Here is a 23,618-nt window from a genome sequence, read left to right as displayed (position 1 = left end):
CACATTTTAAAATAGTTGTACAGTTGAGAACAGGAATAATTGATGTGTTTTTTTTTCTAGTCCAGCATAAAATGAAGTTTAGATGCACTTGGGGTTTCTGGCAAAGTAGGTGTGCTAATTTTAAATAGTTGACATTTTTTCACATCATAGTGAGAAAATTTGCCTAATGGGTAGAAATCCTATTCCATAGAACAGTTTTTCCTATTGTTAATTACATCTAAGCACAGACATCAATCTGAGGTGAAGACTAATTAAATACCAAAACACTAGTAAAAACAAAAGTATATTTTACAGTGATGGAATTTTCAGCTGCAAAACTTGAGTGTTGTTTGTTACCCTCTATTAACTAAACAATGATGTTGAAAGTCAACATGGAAGCAAATCTTTCTTAATCTAGTTAATTCTGTTAGTATTTTTATACTAGAAAATGTTGACTTTTAGAAGTTGAAAACATCAAGCAGTATAGTAGTTCTAACAGATTTTTAATACATTAATTTACCCATTAATGGTGTAAAAACTGAGTCTACATCTCAGGAACCATACAATTTTGGGAAAAAGTTAATGTAGTTACTAAAAAAAGCTTGATTTAAGGAAAAGTTGGATGGATTTTTCTAAGTTATGGAAAACTTTGTGACTTAGCAAAATTTCTAAATTGTACAATAGAATTGACTTTTTATTTTGGTGAATAAGGTATTTAACAATAGAAAAGATGAAACGTACTTACTCATTCAAAGCTTCTCTTATCCTGTTACCAAGTTAACTGTGCTGGATTAAATTCTTCTCAGCACTTTCAGTGGGACAACGTTTTGACTTGTAGTGCTGTTTGTAGTATTACATACTAAAATGGACAGTGTTGTAAATTATTTTTAGTGGCAGGCAGGATTTGGGAATTGTATACACAGATACACTGCAACCTTTCCCTCTTTGAGAATCAGAAGGCCAGATTTTAATTGCAAGTCACTGCATGGAGCAAGGTGAGAAGTGGCCAAGTAACAGTGGGAATCTTAGAAGGTCTTACTTGCTAAGCCAGAGTTCCTTATTTATGCTTGGAATTTAAATACTGTTAGAAGGGCAGAGATCTGTTGCAGAGGTGTACAGACGCTTTAATCTTTTACATGATGCACTCCCAGGGCTTTTATTGACATTTGTGGTAAGCAACTGCCTAGAACTGCTTTTACTGTCTCTCCATTGTGCACCACCGACCAACTTCTTGTCCCTGCATCTCTTCTTTTCCCAAGCAGCTGAGGATGGGAATTTCATGGCTATTCACCAAAGCACTGTCCCATGTGTTTTCTGGTGAGGCTGGTGTGAAGAGTCATATTTTGTGTTGACCTCTTCCCTACAGGCTTAGTTCTCTAATTTGCAGCCATCTGGGATATCATATTTAAATAAATGTATTCCCAGAATAATAAAAATGAGCAGCTTTGTGAAGGCACAAAACATCTGTAGTTTTTATTACCTAGATTATTGAATAAATACTCCTCCTCTTCCTCTTCACATTGAGCCTTAGGTCCCAGTCCTGCAAACATCTATGCCTTGCTTATCTTCTGACATGTGATTGGCCTTATTGACTTTGGTGGGGACCACTCGGATGACTAAAGTTAAACACATTCAGGACTGTGGCCTTTGTTAATGAAACACGATTGTTCAAACAGTGTACAGAAGGCTGTCCAAGAAACAGGATGTAATTTCAGTTTTCTGAATATAATTTAGTGTTCTTGCACATTTTCATTACCTCGTGTAATAAATAACTGTGGCATTTATGAAACATGAATTTGACTTCATTCTGTTTTCTTCTGTGTGGCAGCTTCTGTGATAGGCAATATTTACTTTAAATAGGATGTCAGTGAACAGTAAAATTAACACTTCTGGCTTTGCTAATTTAATGTTCTATGTACAGCATTTCTTCTTCTGAGTATTAACAGAAATGTTACTTAATACGCCCACACTGATAAGGTAATGCTACTGCTACCATGTTTTGATGTGCATCTCATCTATTTAATCTTCATGTATTTAGCACTGTTGTGATGATAATTATTTTTTTAGACAGTCAGGTGTAGACACTCACAGTTCCACGTATATTTACATATTTATCTCACTTAATTATCATGTAATTTTAATTAGCTGTTATATTGGTGGGTTTTGTGTTAAGTTAATTATATTTTGTTTACCCTTTGGTAGCATGTTTTGAGGGCTGTAGCAGTGTAATGCACAAGCCCATCTTGACAGAACTGATGAATAGCTAGAGATAGCGGTATTGGCAGGCTGCTCACTAGTGCCATGTCTAGAATTTGTTTTTCTTAATAATTCAGAGATGCTAGAATTTGATCAAATCATTTCCATTTTCAGAGTGAATGGAAAGGGTAACTGAATAAAGACTTTACTAATGGAACCATTGTGTTTGTGTTATCCAAAGCATCTTCACATTTTATTGTTTTCTTGAAAATTATTTGTGCATGTGGTTCCTTTGAGGATTCAGTTTCTGCTCTGTTGGCTAGATTACTCTTGGCTGGGTGTCACTTTTACCTAGCTCCACCCTACTGGGGGTGCTGGCGTGGGCCCATTCTACTTCAGTTATTGTCATCCACAGCTCAGTGCCCCAGGAGCAATTCAAGTCCATTGGCGCTGCAGTGTTATTTTATTGGTGATGCCTTTTAGAAGGGTCATGCAGAGCGTGCTCCTAGAACCAGCAAAGTGCCCACACATACAAGGATAAAAATGGGCTTGTGAATATGGGTGATATGTGATTGGCTGCAGGAAATGGCTATTAAGTAACTGCAAGAATGTAACATGGACATGCAAGTGGGATGAGAAGAATTTTGTTTAAATTGAAAGCTGAGGTTTAAAATGGTACCTAAGGATGTGTGGAGACTTTGGAGGAGTGATCCGGTGTGAAGAAGCAGAGCAAGCTCTGTTTTTTGTTTGGTTGAGGTGGGTTTTTTTCCCTGCTATTAATTATCTTTGTAACATTCATAAAACTAATTTTAGTCAGTTTCTCATACGTTTAAGGGGATTAATAGTATTGAGTTTGGATCGCACATAGTATAGATAAGCATAGCGCACAGAGAAATCTGCCACTGCTCCTGAATGCTGTTGTGTTGTGCTGTTGTGCTTTTCAGGCCGAAGAACTAATATAGTTGCAATTCCAGACTCCTCTGTATCCTCGGATTATAGTATCCCAGTATAACATGGAGAGCAATCTGACAAAGTGGGTCTGCATCTGACGAAGTGGGTCTTTGCCCGCAAAAGCTTATGCTCCAACACTTCGGTTAGTCTATAAGGGGCCACAGGACTCCTCGCCGCTTATGGAGAGGAATGTGGTTCCACCCTTGTTTTGTCATGCTCCTTTGGAGGGGAGAGAGAAAACGTGATTGGTACAATGAAATGAATTTATAAAATGGTGTACAGCAGGCATGTCAAACAGGCGGCCTGATCGAAATTTTATGTGGCCCGCTGGCCGCTTGGAACACGTGGCTGGGTACAGATCACAGCCAGCCGACCAGCCACTCTGCGCCCGGCACCACAGTAACTGCTCATGGTCGGCTGGGCTGCTCTGTACTTGGCATTCCAGCACGTGCTCATGGCTGGCTGGGCTGCTGGGTCCTCCAGCACATGCTTACAGCTGGCCGCTGTGCTCATGCCGCCCCAGTGCCTGAGGAAGAAGTGTGTGGTAGCAGCAGCGGCTCCAGGACCCAGGCATTAGGTTGGGGGAGTTGGGAGTGTCTGGCTCTGGGGAAGGGGTAAGGCATTGTGTTAGAGTGAGGGGGGTGCTCTGGGGGAGTGGAGGGGAATTGGGTTAGAACGGGGGTATGGGGAGTGCCTGGCTCTGGGGGAGAGGAGGGGAATATTTTGTTAACATTTTGTTTTTTATTTATTTATTCCTAAATAAAATCACAAAATGCATATTAATTTTATATCAATAAATGTCAGTTTTTTGCAATTGCATGAATATTATACGTATATGCAAAATCTCAAACGTACAAAGTATCTGAAATTTTCACTGAAGCCTGTTCTATTTCATTAACCATGGTCTATACTTTTTTTATTTCAACAAAACAAGTTATATATCATATAAAAAATTAAAAAGTACCTTACATAGTTATTTAAATTAAAAATTATTTTTATGGGCAAATAATTTTACACATCAGGTATAGATTAGGATCTATTGGTAGACCTTGGAGCCTCTGACTGGTCAGGAAGCTATCAAATGCTGGCACTTCAGTTGCCCTTCCACCCACTGTCATGCTTCTCCTGCCCTCTGCCTTGGAGTTGCCCCCCTGGGAATCTCCTGCTTGCTGTGAGAGGTGTGGGAGGGAGAAGAGGGGGGCGCTGATGTTAGGGTGTTCCTCCTTCCTCCCCCCACTTCTGTACCCTATCTCCAAACAGAGAAAGGGGATGGAGGGAGCTTGGTAATGCGTAACTCTGTCACTCTCACACTCTGTGTGTGTGTGTGTGTGTGTGTGTGTGTGTGTGTGTGTGTGTGTGTGTGTCTCTGTCATTCTCACAAACACACAGTGTCCTTAAGTCATTTCCTGACCCAACACATAACGGGGGCGTGTTGTTAGTTCTTTACTGCTTGCAAAGTGGGTTATTTTTGAGTTTTGACTGGTCTATGCATTTCACAATTTTCATTTCTCTCTTACACTTAATTTTAATTCTTTGAGTAGTGAGTTATAAAATGCCTAACCCGTCATGACTGGAGTAATTATCCCTGTGGTAATTGCTGGTCCTGGAAGTGGTTGGCATGTCCCTGCAGCCCCTGAGAGAGGCAGAGCAGGGGGTCTCCACATGCTGTCCTTGCCTGCAGACACCATTCCTGTGGTTCCCATTGATGAATAATGGGGAACTGTGGCCAGTAAGAGCTGTGAGCTTAGTGCCTGTAGATGAGGGGCAGCACATAGTGCCATGGAGCCTTTGCTGTACATGCCAGCTGCTTTCAGGAGTGCTGCAGGGCCAGGGCAGGAGTAAGCCTGCCTTAACTCCACTGCTCCACCACCCAGAAGCTGTCTCAGTTTACTGGTGGCCAGCCAGAGCCTGCTTCCTGAACCCCTGTCCCATCTCTGAACCTGCTCTTGCACCTAACCTCCTGCCCCAGATGTGCATCCCCTGCACTCAAACTCCTTCCCAGAACTTTCACCCTGAAACCCCTCCTAGAATCCAATCCCTCACCCTGGGCTAAGCCAAGAGCCCCTCCCACACTCCAAACTCCTTGGCCCAAGACCAGAGCCTGCATCCTTAACCCAGCCTGGTGAAAGTGAGTGAGGATGGGAGAAGAAGGGGGAGTGAGTGAGCGGGGAGAGGCCTCGGAGAAGGGGTGGCGCAGGGGCAGGGCCTCAAAGAATGGGCGGGAAGGAAGTGGGATAAGGTATTTGGGTTTGAGGTAGATCTTACATTGCACTTAAATTAAAAAAGTTATCTTGTAGTTAAAAAGGTTGGAGACCACTGGTTTAGATGAAGACATTGCAGAGTTTTTATGTTGGTTACTTTATAGTTAAGTATCATAAAAATAAATAATAAACCGTTGTTTTTCTCTTTGTATTTAAAAAATTAATCTAGATTTTGTTAGCTTTTGACATGTCTTTCTGCTCATTTTAAACTACTATAAGTTTATGCTTCCTTGATAATATTCCCACACCTCTACAATACCTACCTTGAGCTAATCAGAGCTCTTTAGTACATTTTACTCTGAAGCCAGAGCTTGGTGTTTTGTTCTAAATACTTTGAAAAAAAGAAATATTTCTTGTCTCTTTCCTTGAGAGAAGGGTCATGAAGGGTGGCATTTGTTTTTTGAGGGCTGTTTGTGCTAGAGCTGCTGTCTTAGGTTGTGCCTGCTGCTATCCTCAGGGTGAGTATACTTCAACCCATGCTGTTGACAGGGTGCAGATTGGCCATATCTGTAGATAGCCACAGATCAATATATGGGATTGTGAATGATGGGCAGATTTTCTAAACTGACTGATTTCAGAAAGAAGCTGTGTACACTAGACTCGCAAACACTAAGTTGTGCAAGCGAATGCAGAAATTACATAGCTGGTATATGTAGTGAATTAGATGAAACCGTATCAGATGAATATTGGCTCGGAGCACCAAATAGTCATTGCTCTAGGATGCACTGATATTTTCTCCAGTCCCCCCATAACTCCATTAGAGGCCCACATGAGCTCCTTTGTGACATGGGCCTGTGCTTTTGGCCTAATTGTCTTTTTGATGCGCGAGGCCTTGGAGCGCCCCCCCTTGTCCTCTGACAGCTGGGAAGCGAGCACAGGGTAGCGAGAGGCCTTGGAGTGTCCCCCTCTCCCCCAGTGGCCAGGAGGAGAGTGCAAGGCCTTGGAGCACCTCCCCCTCTCCTCCAGCTGCCATGAGGAGAGCGCAAGGTGCATGAGACCTTGGAACAGTTACACCCGGCGGCTGGGGGCGGAGCAGAGCCTGGCACAGCCGCAGGAGGGACAGAGTTAAGGTTAGGCCACAGGACTGCGGGGGGAAGGGGAGGGGAGGGCAGGGAAAAGGCCTGAGTTGGCGTGGCAGGATGGGGTGAGACGGGACACAGCCGGGGGTGAGGAGAGGGGACCCGGAGGTGGGAGAGAGGCCCTGGGCTGGCGCAGCAGAAGGCAGGGGTTGATGAGGGAAGGGAGAAGGCTGGTGTGGCCACATCCCAACCCTCCCTGGTGGTGGTGGTGGAAGTGGTGATGGTGGAGGTGGAGAGAGCATGGGGCCTTGTGAGGTCTCAGAGAGACTCCCCTCCTTCACCCTGGGGGGTCAGGGAAGAGAGCTGGGGTGGCATGGCCCCAGCAGCCCAGGAGGGGGGCTGAGGCTGGTTTTGGGTGGGAAGGGTGCGAGAGGCTGGGACTGGCGTGGCTCTCACTGGTGGCTGTGGGGGGTTGGCAAACGTAGTCCCTTAGTAAAGTTCTAAGTTGGCTATTCTGCCTTTTCACTGAGAAATGCATGCTTTGCAAGAGGAGAGTCTGTACTTGAACATGCTCGTATAAATGAGGCAGATCCTTCTCACCGGCTTTCCCACTCCCCCGAGGTGCATGCTCAGCTCTCTCCTTAATGTAATGCAATTTGAGAAATGCAAACTAATCCTGATAGACCCTGAGTCCATCTGTTTACAACACATGGCAAAGGAGGGCTTCTCTGATTCTAGCTGTAGAGGTCCTGGGGACATTTTTAAAACATCTCATACTAGCACTGAAATTTTCAAGAAGAGGGAACATTTATTTGGGTTCTAATGCCTTAAAATATAGCCATTGAGTCCCCACTTGCCCCATGTTTCCCGCTGTTCTTCTGCCTTTTAAATGTAGTAAGAGCCATAGGCAGCTCTTACGACATTTAAAAAGGCAGAGGTGCAGCCGGGATAGTGAGTGCCCCACCTTCCCCTTATCAACTAATCGAGTAGTTGATGGAAATTCCATCGACTACGCAATTAGCTGATGAATCGAAATTTAACATGCATATTGAGCATAAGTTCTGCTGTTGTCTAACATCTGCTGTTAATGCAGTCTGCCACCTGGAAATAAATGGATACTCAGGATATCCAGGGGAAAATACATGTGTAGCACTTTCCCTAAAAATTTATTAATCTCACTGTTTCTTCACGTAAACAAACATGCAATTAGTTTTCATAGGATTAAGGAAAAATAGGCCTTCATCAGTAAATAGGGTATAAGTAAAGGATGAAATTGTGGCCAGTACACTAAACAATCATTTTATAGAATGGTTTATTGAATGAAAATTTTAGACACAAGAAATAACAAACAAATCATGACATAATTATCATATTTCTATAGCGATCTTTTAAATTTGAAAGTAAATACATTTGCTTAAGACGCAGTTGTTGTCATTAACGTATTTGTTAAGCATAGCTAGCATTCCCTTCAGAATGTTGCCTGAGTTTTTTTGTTGATCTTTCATAATTATTTTACTCAAAATTTGGGCCATCAGTAATCATGACATTATTGTTAATAAGTAAAACCTGGGGCATAAGATGAAAATGCTCTAAATTGTTTTACAGATTAATAGGAAACCCTTATATTGGAATTCTGTTCTGACTTTAATATTACTGTGGGCACCAAAGAGGATTAAGTTGTTACTAGATGGCTGCAATTATTTTCCTTAGCTCCTCAAATCAGGAATATAACTGACAAATGAGAAGTTCACACTTTCATTGGGTACTGGGCATGTATATTATGGCATGATTATATATGATGTTTATATTTTATTTTAAGATAGAATTCAGTGCTTTCTTTTAGGAATCATAATGATTACTGATTTGCAATGTAAAATTGCAGCTAAATCTGAATTGCTATTCAAGTGTTCATAAAAATATGTAATATGCTTGCTGCTTACATGGAGCTCTGTGTAGTGAATTCTGATTGCCTTTTTAATGTGAATGTTGAATTTCTTGTTCCTCAAGTTGGATGGTGTTATTTTTTTCCTGAGAGCATGGGACATTTGGTCTTCACTCTCTGATCTGAGGAAGCCTTGTATTTTAAAGATCTCTTGAAACATGCATCTGTTTTGTTTCTGACTTGAGAATGCAATTTTAAATGTCAGCATTTTAGTGCAGATAACAAAATATAAAAATGACACTTTGATGATAAAGAGGAAAAAGAGAATTTCAGAAAGGAAAATTACTATAAAGAAAAATAAATGTATCCAAAGTTCATCCCAGTGACGTTGAAACCCAGTTCTAAAGTACCAAACAAGAAGCTTGCTTCAGTTATCTCTTCTGATTGCTGACCTCCTAAGCTGTTAGAGCTTGGGAATTCCACAGAGGTGACATGACTATCATGTAATGGACCTATTGGAACACGACATTTTTTTATTTCTGTAATAGTAGATATATTCAGCCCTTAGATTTTGTGACATAAGCAAACACCATGGCCGTGGTCACAGAAGGACTTAAGCACTTTACTGCCATTTCAGATGACAAGTTCAGCATTTAGGCACCATTGCTCAGTACCCATCTAACCCTGTAGGTCTCCTACAGTCTCTGCTGTTAAAGCTGTTCTTACCTGCCTTTAAAACAGGGGTGAGCAATAATTTTTGATGGAGGGGGGCACTCCAAGAATTTGATGTGGTCAGTGGCCATACTCTTCCATGACATTAATGGAAGCAGTGCAGGGTCTGATATGAAGATTGGATATAGAAGATAGCTTGGGATAGGGGACTGGAATACAGGAGGGAGGTGTGGAGTCTGAGAAGGAGTTTGGGTGAAGGAGGAAGTTGTTTCCACAGTTTGAAAACTTACTGGATTAGAGAGCCTGCAAGGGTAATTCAGGGTTATGAATTTTACCAAGTGGCAAGGCACCTAGGAGTTAGTTATTGCAGTGTCTAAATCCCCTTTGTGAATCTAGTTCAGCTGGCTAAGACTGGGAAGAAATTTTCCCCTGTAAGCACGTTATTACATAAGTGAGCTCACTTTGAGCTTTGCTCCCTTTCTTGGAAGCATATGCCACAAGTCACTGTTGGGAATAGGCTATTGCTCTGATCTAGAATTCTTAAGTTCCTGACCAAATATTGGTGTAGTTATATTGCAGTGCCTGCAGTTGTCATCAAAATGTGAACACTTGAGTTTAAAAGCTTCAAAGGGGTAGCTGAGTTAGTCTATACAGGAAAAACTTAAACAACAACAAATAGTCTAGTACAGTGTTTTTTAAACTTTTTAAGACTGAGGAACACCAAACAATTTTTTCTTTGAGGAACACCGAGGATTTTTTTTCTCGAGCAAAAAAAAAAAAAAAAAAAAGTTGCCTGCCCCTTTAAGGGCAGCCATTTTTAACTCTGTTGTTCTGAGGCACACCTCGGAATGCCTCGTGGCACACTGGTGTTCCTCGGAACACAGTTTAAGAAACATTGGTCTAGTAGCACCTTAAAGACTAACAAAGCATGTAGCTGGTATCATGAGCTTTCGTGGGCACAACCTACTTCTTCAGATGACAGCTGTGGATTGTGCCCACGAAAGCGTATGATGCTATCTACATGTTTTGTTAGTCTTTAAGGTGCTACTAGACTATTCGTTGTTACTTGGCCAAATAAGTTGTTGTTTTTCCATGCAATTTCCACATTGAAATCAGTGGGGAGTTTTGCCTGGGCAAAGATTAAAATATCAGGACCTTAATGACACTGTTAAAACATTTTTTACATGTGAACTATTGAGGTATACTATTTTAAATTTTGACTTTTATTCCAACACCATTTTCTACTGTAGCTACTGCTACTGTAGCTCTAGTCCATTTTCTTTATCATTTTTCCATAAAATGTATTTTAACTGCAATAACATGTACTAAATGTTTTATGAAAAGTCCTCATTGAAAATCTTGGATGCTTTCCATTAGGATCCCTACAGACCCATCCAATTTGAAAATACACTGTTTTATTCTGTCCTTAATTACAATACTTGGAGCGGCTCTCTGTTAAACTGTTTTGAAGTTCCACAGAATAATGATTCTATCAGAACTATAAAGAGTTTGACAGAAAATATTCACAGTAGGAAGCTCACTGTTGCTTAGCTACCTACCTTTTTAATTCGGACTCTCCAGCAATTTGATAATGACTAGCCCTTAAGCTACTAAATGTATTTGTTCATGACACATTGTGCCATTTTATGTGTGCATTTCACCTTTGTGTTACAGTTATTATTGTAGGAATAAAAAAGGCATTTATAATGGGGTTATATGTAGTATAAATGAAAAATCTTAATTTAATCAGTTATAAAAGCCACTCTTTGTAAAGTTCTCATCTTGATACTACTCAGGTGAAATTGCTAGACAGAGAGAAAGAGTCTGAATTAAAAGAATCATGATCCTGATCCTCAAAATATTTACCACTACTGTGCATTGTCCCCCTAAAATTGATAAAACTACTCTTATTAATAAGTACTACAAGTAGGGTAAATATATGCAGGTCAGACTCCGAATCTTTTAAGTGCATGCACAAATACATAATTTATAATTATATTTATGATTATATTTAATTAATTGCAAGTGAAGATACCACAGCATCCTAATATGTCCATTCAGTCATTTACTTTGTCCATTCGAGGAGTGTGAAGAGGTTGGGTTTAGAAAGAGCTTTGCTTGTATAAAGACTGCAGGATAGAATCTATGTCAAGTGGTGTGCAACTGTGCATAAATGCAAAAATACTGGATTTTTTTTTAAAGAATTCAGAAAGCAAGATTTGTATGTTGACTTTCTTTCTGATCACCCCTCTTCCTACTATCACTATAAAGCAAGTGCTTAAGCAAATATTAGTTGAATCAAATTCTGTTCTATGTGGTTGTTTTTATTGTTTCTATTTTGTGTGTATTGTCAGTTATTTTTTGGTTGCCTTTTTAACTTTTAAAACCTTAATACAATTAATTTTAAATTAAAACACACACAAATACTTGATAACATTTGGATAGTGGAAATTAAGCAGTAGAAGAGGTTTTCAATATATTGTTGTTATTACTGCTTTTAAAATGCTAAAATATCATTTAAGTACTTGATTACATTAAACCAAAATTTAAATTAGTTAAAAAACCATCCCAGTATTGTTTCCTTGTACTCCTTCATCTGTTTCCACCTGTTGTCTCATGTTGTACACTTAGATTGTAAGCTTCTGGAGGTTGTGACTCTCTTTTTGTTGTTTATACAGAACCCAGCATGGCGGGCTCCTGCTGCGTGACTAGGTTTCTTAGATTCTAGGATAACTCAGATAGTTAATAATAATAATAAACCTAATTTCTTTTCTAATATCTGTGGTATTTGTGGTGTTCTTTGAGTGATGATTGCTCATGTCCATTCTAATGTGTGTGCGCATCCCACATGCACGATCATTAGAAAACTTTTCCCTGCCTACCGTTTAGTTCCTTCTTTCCACCAGTGACGATTGTTATAGCTTCAGACTTCTTGCTTCGCAAGTAGTTAGTCCTTAGCATAGCATTTCTTTGTTGTTTTTGTTGTGTAGATTAGTTGTTTCTTCAAGGCTTTGTGTACACTAAAAGGAAGATCACTACTGCAATAGATCTTCCAAAGTTTGAGTTAGCAAGTCTAGTTAAGATTCTCTAAATCAAACTCAGAGGGCACCTCCGCTGGCCTCTGGTGGTACTCCTTTTGCAAGGAATAAGGGAATCTGACAGGAGAGTTTTCTCCTGTCAGCCTTCTGCAGAGGGGACACCACCAAGCTAGCTACATATTCTACATAGCTGGAGTTGCATATCTTAAGTCAAGCTTCTGGGTCTAGTGTAGACCTGGCAATAGAGTAATTAGTTTAGAGTTTTCTTCCCCTCTTATTGTTTGTACTCTTGGGGCATGCAGCAGCCCCAGAATTTCAAGCAATGTGCAAAGTTTGATGACAAGCATATGCCGAGAGGGGATCCTCACATCATCTGCTTGAAGTGTTTTGAAGAGGGTCACCTTCCAGATAAGTTTAGCATCTGTAGGGGGTTTAAACCATAAACCAAAAAGGAGAGAGGCCAGCAGCTTAAACTGATCCTCATAGAATCAGCACTTAGGCCTCAGCTAGCCATGCTAATGCCACTGGTGCACAGCACATGGCCTCAGTGTGCGAGTCTTCAGTGCCACACCCTGAAGAGCAGCATCAGCACTGTTTGCTTATCCAGAAGACATCATCTTCCCAGCACCAGTTTCTTTTCCCGGTGCTGTGCAAGAAGACGATGATGCATCATGGCCAATCTTCCTCCAGGAAGTCAAGTAATGCCCTGGTGTCAGCCTGCACTACACCCAGTCTATCAGGCCTGAGTGCTTTGACCCCCACAATGTCGACTCTGGACCACGGGTAGGTCCATTGAGTATGGTATTGGTTTTCCTCCCCAGTGCTGATAGTGTTTGGACAAGGACTTCGATCTTCCCTCCATGCCGGACAGGTTTGAGGCTGTGCAGAACCCCATTGAACTTGCAGTGATGGCATTGTTTGAGGCACAGCAGCTTCCCTCTGTGGCTGTGGCACTGACATCAGTGGTACCTGTCTCAATGGCATCAACAACACCGGCATCTGCACCCATGTTCATGGTACCGGCTGCATCGATGCATGGGGACCCACCTGGCACCAAGCACAACACTTGTGGTTCTGGCACTGACTGGCTCCACTGCCTGCCCCAGCACCAGTGTCCTCTTTGGCACTGTGGAAAGCTGGGTGCCATGAGTGTCCTTGCCTGCTTGCCTCAATACCACTCTCTGGCACTACCGGTCAGCACCTTTCATGGTCAGTGTTGGAATACACTTGGGAATCTAAGGGTATGTCTACACTTGCACCCTCTTTCGAGAGAAGGATGCAAATAAAGAGAGAGAGAGGGAGATGGACGGAGCGAGAGACCGGAGGCTCAGGAGAGAAGACCAACGTGGAGGAGAGACTTGAAAATCCCGTTTTATGACGGGCTAATTGGCTAGTTTTGAAATAACAGACACTGTTAAGACACGGTTATTTTGAGAGAAAACCCTTCTCTCGAAATAACTGGTAAACCTCATTGTATGAGGAATAAGGGTTACTTCGAGAGGGTTTTCTCTCAAAATAACCACGTTTTAACAGAGTCTGTTATTTCAAAATAGTGCTCTTGAGCATGGTGGGAGTGGAATATTCTATCCAATTCCATATTCTCCCCTCCTCCTGCAGCTCTTACCTGTTCCTCTTTAGGGATCCTTCTCATGAGTAACTCCTTATCCAGGAGGTGAGATCACTCCTCACTATGGGGGGCTGTCATGACCATGAAGGATGGCCAGCAGCCTGGGGACTAAGGGATCCCTTACCTTAGCAGGCAGCCAATAGAAATGTACAGTAGACTTCCGATAATCTGGAACCTATGGGACCTAGGTGGTGCCGGATTATCAGATATGCCGGACTATCAGGAGGTACTATAAGGGTTCTTAACCCTTTTTATTGTATATACTGTATACAGTATATTGTAATGTTTTAGTTTTTTAAAGCCTTTTTCACCCTTTTTGCTCAGTTCAGCTGCTGCCGCTGTTACCTTGTGACTCATTTTTTGCCGAAGCTCACTCACTAGGCTCTTGCCATTTTGATGCCGGACTATCAGGAGTGCCGGACTATTGGATGCCGGACTATTGGAGTTTTACTGTAGGTGGAATTTCAAACTGGGACTAAGGAATTTTTGGTTTTTCTCTCCTTTGACCCTGGGCAGTTTCTCTCCAGATACTGAGGGATACAGACATGTCTTTCTCTCCAAGAAAAGACTCTTCACTATCTGTAAGTAGGGTAAAGTTGAGATGAAATCCGTTTTCTTGATAAAGGTTTTATCATTTTATAGTTTGGGAATGGGAATCTGATGTCTGTGCTTTTAAAAATGGGTTTTCCTCTCCTTTGTAACTAAACTTTTGGCCCATGGGGGTTCCCCAGGAGTGTATTAATTGGTGACTTTTCCATCTAGTCATTATGCTTGTAACAGGAATATTGTGGTGATAATAAACATTTTCTTTTTTAAATTAACCTAGTATTGGTTGATTTTTGTGTCCTGGTTTTACTTTAGGGCTGAGATTTCCCAAGTGATCTCTTCCCTTATTTTCTTACCATTACTTGGTGGTGGCAGTAGATTTTTCCCCCCAAAATCTAGGTTTTTAAGATTTTGGGGGGAAGTTTTATACCAAAGCCAGGAAAGATAAGGTTTTGGGGTACTTTTGCGGGCCCCCACTTCTGCATTCATCATGCTAGAGTGGGGATTTGGCCTTGACAGGGGGCTATAGAAAAGGTCCAGCAGGAGTAATGGAGCCGGAAGGCTTTACTCCCCATACTACTTTGTCCTGAAGGCCCGAGGGGCCTGCGCCCCATACTGGATCTCAGAAACATGAACATGTTCATACAAGAGCTCAAGTTTTGCATGGTGTCCCCAGCCTCTATCATCCCCTTGAGGATCCAGGGGACTGGTATGCCTCCCTTGATCTCAAGAACATGTACTTCCATATCTCTATTATCCAGCCCACAGCCATTTCCTCCATTTTGTTGTGGCAGACCGGCATTACCAATTCATGGTGTTGCCCTTTGGCTTGGCCCCAGCACCTCGGACATTATCAAGTGCATGGTGATGGTGGCCACATTCCTGCGCAGGACCTGGGTGCCGGTCTTCCTGTACTTGGACGACTGGCTCATCAAGAGTGGGATCCAGGAGCAGATGCTTAGGCACATGGAACTGGTCAATGCCATGTTCTCCTGCCTGGGCCTCATCCTCAATGTGCCAAAATCTATTCTTATCCCCATGCAGAGAATCGAGTTCATTGGGGCCCTTCTTTACTCTACCCAAGTGACATCTTCCTTGCTTGGGTCTTGGTTCAAGGCCATGGTGGGTTTCATCTTCATGCTAGAGCACTGCCCAACCACAATGGTGTACAACTGCATGAGTCTCCTTGAGCATATGGCCTTCTGCATCTATGTCTTGTGCCATGCTCGCCTGTTCCAAGCGTTGCTGGCATCAGTGTTCTCCCCCTCCAGGGACCCCACTGATTACATGGTCACCATGCTGCCAGCGATTCTACAATCCTTATATTATCTGGGGCCACATCCACCAGTGGATGTGGGGCAGTCCTGTTCATGGTCCCACAACCGGAGATCACCTTGGTGACAGATGCCTTGGGCACGGGGTGGAGGATGCACTTAACAGATTTGCAAATGCAAGGCCTATGATCTTGCAGGGAAATGACATTACATATCAATGTTCTGGATCCCAAGGCGGTGTGGTTCGCTTGCCAGGCATTCTTACCTCTCCTGTGGGGTAAATGTGTCACGGTGATGACAGACACTACAGCAACATTTTATATCAATCAACAGAGTGGTGCTTGCTCCTCTCCCCTGTCCTGGAGACCTTTGCATTGCTCTCAACATTCACCTGCAAGTCTTGTAACTGCCAGGCATGCAAAACGACCTTGCAGTCTCCTTGGCCAGCCCTTTCAATCTCATGCGAGGTCCCTCAGGGCGGACATGGCTCTTTCCATCTTCTGAGAGCATCGTCATCCCCAGATAGACCTGTTCATGACCCAGTTAAACAGGGTGACATTCATTCAGGGCCACAGCTGGGGGTCTCTATCCGATACCTTTCACCTGTCATGAATGGAACGGTTTCTCTATGCCTTCCCTACTCTGGGGTCCTCCTCTAAATTTGTCAGGACAAAGCGACGATCATGCTTTCACCTTCAGGTAATCCTGGCAGCTATTTCAGCTTTCCATTCAAGGTCCAGGGTGAAGTCCCTCTTTGGGGACCTGGTGGTTAGTCATTTTTCCTCTCCTTTCTGGACTGTTCCGGCAAGAAGTAACTGAAGTGGGAGTTGGGTCAGCAGGGGTGTATATACAATGCTGTGAGATGTCACGATAGGGGATGCCGCAGCCGACCTGATGAATACCGCTAGGGAAAAGTCTTCTGGCGATCATTCATGTAGTACATGCACACGCATATTGGAATGGACATAAGCAACATTTCTCAAAGAACAAGTTACAAAGGTAAGTAACCACTCTTTATCTCACTCTGGCATAGAAAGGAAGGGTGAACTCCTTACTGTGTTCAAATTAATGGCACAGCTCGCATTGATTTCAGTACCAGCTAGTCTGTTGTTCATTATTTCTCAGGATCTTAGAGAGGTAAATGTGTTAAAGTAGAGTATTAATTGCATTGTTTTAAGCAAGTCATTAAATTTTTTGGAATCTTACACTCAAGTTCTTGAGAATTTAAGAAAACGGTTCCAGTTCATCTCTTTAAGACTGCCTCACCTGTTATTTCTGTGTTCTCATTTTAGTTCTGGGATGTATCTGTTACACCATAGTAGAAAATGTTGGTATATTTAAATATAACTGTGTTCAGTTAGCTGCATTATTGACAATTTTAGGAGTGCATCACCTCTTGGACATGAACATAACATTGGTTAAATATTCACATATAGTTTTCAGTCTGTAAATCTGTAATCCTGTTCCTCAAGATATATATGTAAGATGGCTGAGCATGCAGCCTCACTATTCCCAACTATTTTCCTTTATGTTGCTTTAGTCTTTGTATCAGTAAGGCATTCAGTACATTTTAAAGTCTTGCTGCATGTCTTTGAACAGATTTTGTGTCCTTGAAATTTAAATGTAAAAGAATTACAGCATTACTGTATCAGACTCCATTTTTTTTCTTGGAATTCGATGGGGAAGGCTTCCAAACACAGCATGACAAAACTTAAAACCATACTCAGATCACCTTATAAATATTTATTCATATAAATTCTTTAAAGAAATTAAATTATGCGTTCTGTATAAAATAGAAGAGAGGCTTTTAGTGTCACTGACTGCAAATTGAAGTCATTTGTCTAGAAGGGTCAGGTGCCACTTTGTGGTAAGGATTTGTCTCAGCTCCAAGAAGAGAAAGATTGATAGTACAAAGAGATTGATGAAATGAGCAATGCAGTATGCATACGAAGTTGTGGGTTAATTAGGAGAATTTAAACAAGAAAGTTCCTTTGTGTGGAGAAGTGTTTGGGAGCTGTTACTCTCAGAACTGCGGTACATTGACAGCTTTGCACATTTAGAGTTGATTTTCCTGGGGTATTTATATGGAGATGTGTGGATGTGAATACCAAAGAAGGGGTATCAACAGCAGTTTATTAGCAAATGTAAGGGTGTATATATTTACTTTGTCTTAAATCTTCATCTTGTTATTAATGTAAATTATAATCTGAGTCTCTTGATTCTCTCAGCGGGAAAGATACATTTAGTAACGTTTCGTGGGCTTGTACTGGTTTGTGTCTCAGGACCTCCTGTTTCCATTTGGTTTTTTTATGCATAAATGATATTATACTTAACAAGAAATTTTCTCTTGATTTAAAAAAACTCTCCAGATCTATGCAGTTTTAGGAGGCAGAGAAATCCAAAGGCTTTGGTTGTTAATTAGAAAGTTGTTTGGAAGAACAGAAAAGCTGAAAAGTACACCTGTTGCTTTGAAGTTCCCAGCCACTTGGTGCATTTAGCAGGAAACAGCAAGCTTCCCCTAACCAGTTTTGTGCAGAAATTGGAACTTTGGAATATTTTGTATTTGTAATATTTATTTACCCGAGTGTGATATGACTGTTTTAATTTGACTTCATGCTACAAAAGCAGAATATCTTTCAATGCTCATGGTATAGAAGGCAGAATATTTATCTATATATTTATTTATTTATTTTTATTTTCTATGCATGACAGATGGCTTTTCTAATAACAAGTCTAATTTTTCCTTGGAAATTAACAAAAATAAGCAAGATCTTCAGAATTTGTGCTATTTGTGCTATTTAGACATAGCCAGTTTCTTTAGCAATTCTGTTTTAGCAGCATCTGTTTATTTTTCTTTCAGCAATTTCACTCCTTGCATACACCTTGGATTCTGCCTTACTGTATATGATGTTTACATCTCCTGCATACAGTAGACATGAGTTATGCTTCTCATAAGAATCACAACTGATATCTCTGATTTCAGAGTGTTTTATCTTCTCAGACAAAACATTGTATGTAATTAGCATTAATTACACAGGTCTTAGAGACCCAGAATGCCTCAAGTCTGTCTACCTTGTAGAGTTCATTTCCCACCACAGGTCATATAACGTGAAGTTTTCACTGTGCTGAAGAGAGAGCAGAAGGGTACAACTCTTACCATTCAGTTTATATCAGGAAGGGCTAAGCTGTCTTTGATGCAATTCACATGACTGAAGATTAGAGGATTGTTCAAGAGAGGAGTTCTGGGTAAGGACAAGTCAAGCACAGGCTCTTGGGCTTCCTGAGGTGCAGATTCTTAGGGGAAACTACAGTGTTCAAATCAACCATAATATGTATTATAATAATTTAAATATTAATAATTATATATTTAACGCCATTCATCTGAAGAAGTGGGTTGTACCCACGAAAGCTCATGATTCCATCTACATTTTTTGTTAAAGTTTTTCCAGTTACAGTCTAATACGGCTACCCCCTCTGAAACTTTTGAACATAGAAGGAACATCTGAACATTTCTGAGATGCTGAAAAAACAAGTTCCTCTTTTTTTTTTAACTTTCACTGTTAAGAATGTATATTTTTAATACCAAACAAAGTTTTATCAAATTCTTTCATGAAATTTCACAGATCACCTGAGCCCAAGCATATGAAATGTCATTCTAAACAAATGTGAGAAGGATTTGTCTTTTGAAAGCTTATGTGCACCTGCAAATAGTATACAGGTTGAAACTCCATAATTGAGAGTCCCCGGTCCGGCACACCCCTGGTCCAGCACCATCAGGTGCCTCCCATGAGCGCACTCATGGTGATAAGCTATTGGGCTGGGGCTAGAAGCATTGCCAAACTAGCGAGCCAAGATAGAGCCCCAGGGGGAAGCAGAGCTGCTGGGAGGAACGTAGAGCACCTGGTCTCTGGTGGGAGGGAGTAGCTCCCTGTCACGGTGGAGGGCAGCAGTACAGCTGGGCCATAGCGGCATGCCAGGAGGGCGGGAAGTGCAGAATCACGGAGAGGAGAACAGAGCCCTGCAAATGGCAGCAGAGCTGCTTGGTGGAGCGTGGAGCCACCAGGGCTTTTGGGGGGAGCATGGAGTTGTTAGACAGGGGAGAGCATGGTGTTGCTGGGCAATAGCAGACCCCTGAGGTGGCAACAGAACCACGGGGGACAAAGAGGAGTCCCCGGCCACCACTAAGAGCCCGGAATCCCAGGTGGCAGCGAAGCCACCGGGGAAAGAGTGGAGCTCTGGACTGCAGAGGAGTCCCTGGCCACTGGGGGAAAAGCAGAGTCCTGGCAGGGGAGTAGAGCCCCAACTGGCAGCTAAGCTGCAGGGGGAAAGTAGAGTTCCCCTTTCCCTGTGCTGTGGGGAAAGCAAAGTCCTGGGTAATATGGACGTACCTTGAGAAAAGTGGAACCACTGGGAAGCCATGGGAAAGTGGACCCCTCCACTGCGTTGACCTCCCCTGGTCCAGCAAATTCCCTGGTTCTGAGCCAGTCAGGTGCTGAGGGTGCCGTACCAGGGAGGTGCAACTTGTACACTGAAAGTGGTGTCTTGCTCATAGCTTTAGTGTCACTCCCAGGATGCTGGTTTAACAGGCTATCAACTCACTTCACCCTGCTTACTTTCAACTTCATTAAAAGGACAGATGTTTGGCATTGGGTATCTGCTCTGTAAAAGATGTGCATTTTGTCAATATTTTGGTCTCGTGCAAAGATATTTTTCTAGTTGATAAATCCAGTGAGTAGTTAACATGAGGAACTAATAGTGATACCATTTTTTATTTTACAGAAACCCAAGCAGAAAGAATGGCATCCTCCAGGAGGTTTTATTCTAGGACTTTGGGCATTGATTATCATGGTCTTCTTTAAAACATATGGAATCAAGCACATGAAATATGTCTTCTAGGTTTTCTGAGCAACCAAGATGATTGTACTGACTGCAATATGGGATAAAAATTGGTGTTATCAAAGTCTCTTTATTTGTGTATTATGTCTGTTTGTAGTGACAAATAATGCTGAAACCTCACATCTAGATGTTTTTTGATGTTTTATCATCTGTCCTCCTCTCTGTAAAAAGCCTAAGTAATGGTTTTACAATTGGATAATTTTATACTTTCTCATTTAAACACATTATACTGCTGTTTCTGAGAAATATTTCTCCTGTGTTTTCAGAGAGAGAACAGGAAAACTCTAGGTCTCAGCTGAATCTTTAAAATGTTAAGTCTGATTATGAATTGTGGAAGAGAAAGAATTCTCAAGTTATCCTGTCATTGGAACAAAGGACTGGACTCTATGCAGAACCTTATTTAATGTGTCATTTTATCAATAAAAACTTAAGTCACTCTGCAGACTTCAGGCATGACGTATTGAAAACTTGCTCAACAGAAACAAAAATATTGTAGAAAATATTGATTTTTTTTGTGTGTTAAATACAATCCTTTAGGTCGGTTCTTTTACCTAGGGCAATTTTGGGTTTAGGACTCTGAGCCATTAGAATTGAAAACCAAAAATATGGCCAAACAATGACCTTATTCAATCTAGTTGAAGAAAAAGCTGCCAAAGTGTGTAAAAACATTATTTCTTATTGTCCATTAGAAACCATTTGCTTTTAGAACCCTGGATATACCTTACAAACACTGTTTTTCTATGGCAGTAATTTGGAGTAGAGGATTTCCAATGCTTTAAATACACTGGATCTTTGTTTGCCTAGAGGAAAATTGACTTTAATATCAGAGATTTAAAATAATTGTAAAAATTGTACTATTGGACTCAGGAATTTCTGAACTGTTATTTTAAGTCATCAATTTTGTTCTGACATATCTTTTTGTTTGTTCTTATTAGATATTTATTGAATAATGTATGCTAGGTGGGCTTTGTTCTTAGATTTTACCAGTATTAGGTGACAGGAAGACCATATACAGGAACAACAAATGCCCACTGAGATACTTCTGAAGTGTTTTTCCTGAATATTTCAGGGTTCTGCTCTGTATGTCAAATATAAAGATTAAATATTCAGGAAGTCCCACAGAGTCATCTTGCTCCCTAAGCAGAATGAGGTGCTTAGCACCTGTGATGGGCACAAGTGCAGAGAGAGCTCTAGACTTTTCCAGACTTCCCCCTACATATTTCCACATAGATTTCCCCTATCTTGGTACTGCCATGAATGTGAGAAATGGGAAATAGAGGTTCCCCCCTCCTAACCCATTTAACATTTAACTGGTTAACCAATTAAATGGGATTTTACAAACCTACCTTAAAGGACCTCTGTCAACCTATTGTTCCTAAAATCAGCAGCTGATACAGTTTTCTTTTCTTTTTTCTCAAATAATTGTTTATATCAAACAATAAATCTGCTTTAAAATCAGATATGGTCACATTTTAAAAGACAGACGGAGTGATATTCAAGAACTTTCTGACCTGTTTCAACTGCAATTAAATTTTCTCATTCAGATTCCTTAGGTCTTATTCATTTGCCCACCTCCTGTTTTTTGTTTTTGTTTTTAACTTTTATCGTCTGAGTGAAAAATAATAGGCAGAGGAATCAACAGAGCTGGGCTGAATTTTGAGGAGTGGGGTCGAAATCAGTGGTTCTGTACTTTTGGGGGAAAAGTGCTTGGGGAAAAGGAGGCAGTTAGGAGGGTTTATTAGAACACAGTTTATGGAAGGGAACACTCAAGGATACTCAAACAGGTGATGAAACCTCAATCAGAAAAACAATTTGAATGGAATACAACAAATGGTGCTTAAGGTATTTAGGCTTGAGATATTAAAAAATAGAGAATAATACAAATGTAGGTGTGCAAGAGGCTTGAGAGATCAAGTCCAACACCAACACCCTTGTGCTGAGGCAAGATTCAAGAAAACTTAAAACATCCTCGGCTCCTGATTGGTGTTTGTACGATATTCTTAACGTTCAATGATTGAGATTCCTCAATTTCCCTTGGAAGCCAATTCTAGAGCTTAACAATCATGATAGTTATTATGTTTTTCCTAATATCTAACTATCCCTTGCTGCAGTTTAGTCCATTACGTCTTCTCCTATCTTCTGTGGAAATAGAGAACAATTGATCACCATCATCTTCAAAATACCCTTTAATGTCTTTGAAGACTGTTACTAGGTTCCTCCCCAGTCATCTCAAAATTAACCATGCCCAAGTTTTAACCTTCCCTCATAGGTCATATTTTCTAAAGCTTTTATCATTTTTATTGCTTTGCTCCAGATTCTCTCCAATTTGTCTATGTCTTTCTTAAAGTGTCTTGCCCAGAATGAGGCCTCCCCAGTCACTAGTAGACTAATAGACTTTAAGGCCAGAAACAACCAACATAATCATCTAGTCTGATGTCCTGCACAGGCTATGGAACTTCACCCACTCATTCCTGTAATGGACTCTAACTTCTGGTTGTATAAGTGAAGTCCTTAAGTCATGATTTAAATACTTCAAATTACAGAGAATCCACCATATTTACACTGGCTTAAATCTGCAATTGACTGGTGTCCCGTGCTGCAGAGACAGGCAAAAAACCAAAATAAAACAAAAAACCAAACAAACCCCCTCCCCTCCAAAAAACCAAGGATTTCTGCCAGTCTGACCTGGGAGAATAATCCTTGCTGACCCCAAATAGAGTGATCAGTTGGACTCTGAGCATTTTGGCATGACCCACTAGCCAGACAGCTGAGTGAGAATGCTCTCCACTAACTTAGCACTCTTCCCCCTATAGTCTCACCTCCATGTGAAAGAGGCTGAAATTTGGAGAGGGCATTCCCAGAAGTTAGTCATAGCAGCTGAGGAGCACCTGCTGGTTGAAAACACAAAGTTAGAGATCTCTGATGGAGCACACTTTTCATCTGAAAAGGTCCAGCACCGTAACCACCTTATTCTTGGGTGCGGGTTCCAGCTGCTCCTGGTGCTTCCTATGATTGACCATATCCACCACCAGTGATCTGGCAGGGGGCTCATGCAGATGTCTTTGTCTGCTTCAGTATAATCTAGTGCCTCTGCACTACCTTGGCCTCAGGTGTGATCGAGGCAGAGGTCTGCCACAGCACCTTGGTGGTTGTCCGTATTGCTTTAATAATCGGGTGGGCAACTTGAGCTGGTCCCTCCAGTGAGAGGACATCCACAGTAGGGTCTGATTCCTCCATCACCTCCTGAGCTTGGAGGCTAAGGATTTGAGCTATCCAA

At 41.4% G+C, this 23,618-nt stretch overlaps 1 protein-coding gene across 2 annotated transcripts in view; it reads left to right on the top strand.

Moving 5' to 3' along the window:
- Positions 1-20,785, top strand: part of PIGK (phosphatidylinositol glycan anchor biosynthesis class K) — a 162,584-nt gene extending 141,799 nt beyond the window's left edge. For both annotated transcript variants that reach the window (XM_089780468.1, XM_075936291.1), the window contains one exon: positions 20,225-20,785. In XM_089780468.1, coding sequence (XP_089636594.1) covers positions 20,225-20,270 — 46 coding nt within the window. In that variant the 3' untranslated portion in view covers positions 20,271-20,785. The remainder of the gene's footprint in view (positions 1-20,224) is intronic.
- The last annotated feature ends 2,833 nt before the right edge of the window (positions 20,786-23,618 follow it).

Source organism: Pelodiscus sinensis, chromosome 9 (assembly GCF_052426305.1).
Source record: "Pelodiscus sinensis isolate ZL-2025 chromosome 9, ASM5242630v1, whole genome shotgun sequence".
Classification (NCBI taxonomy): domain Eukaryota; kingdom Metazoa; phylum Chordata; order Testudines; family Trionychidae; genus Pelodiscus; species Pelodiscus sinensis.
The sequence above is the reverse complement of the archived record's forward strand: the minus strand, read 5'-3'. Positions and strand labels throughout refer to the sequence as shown.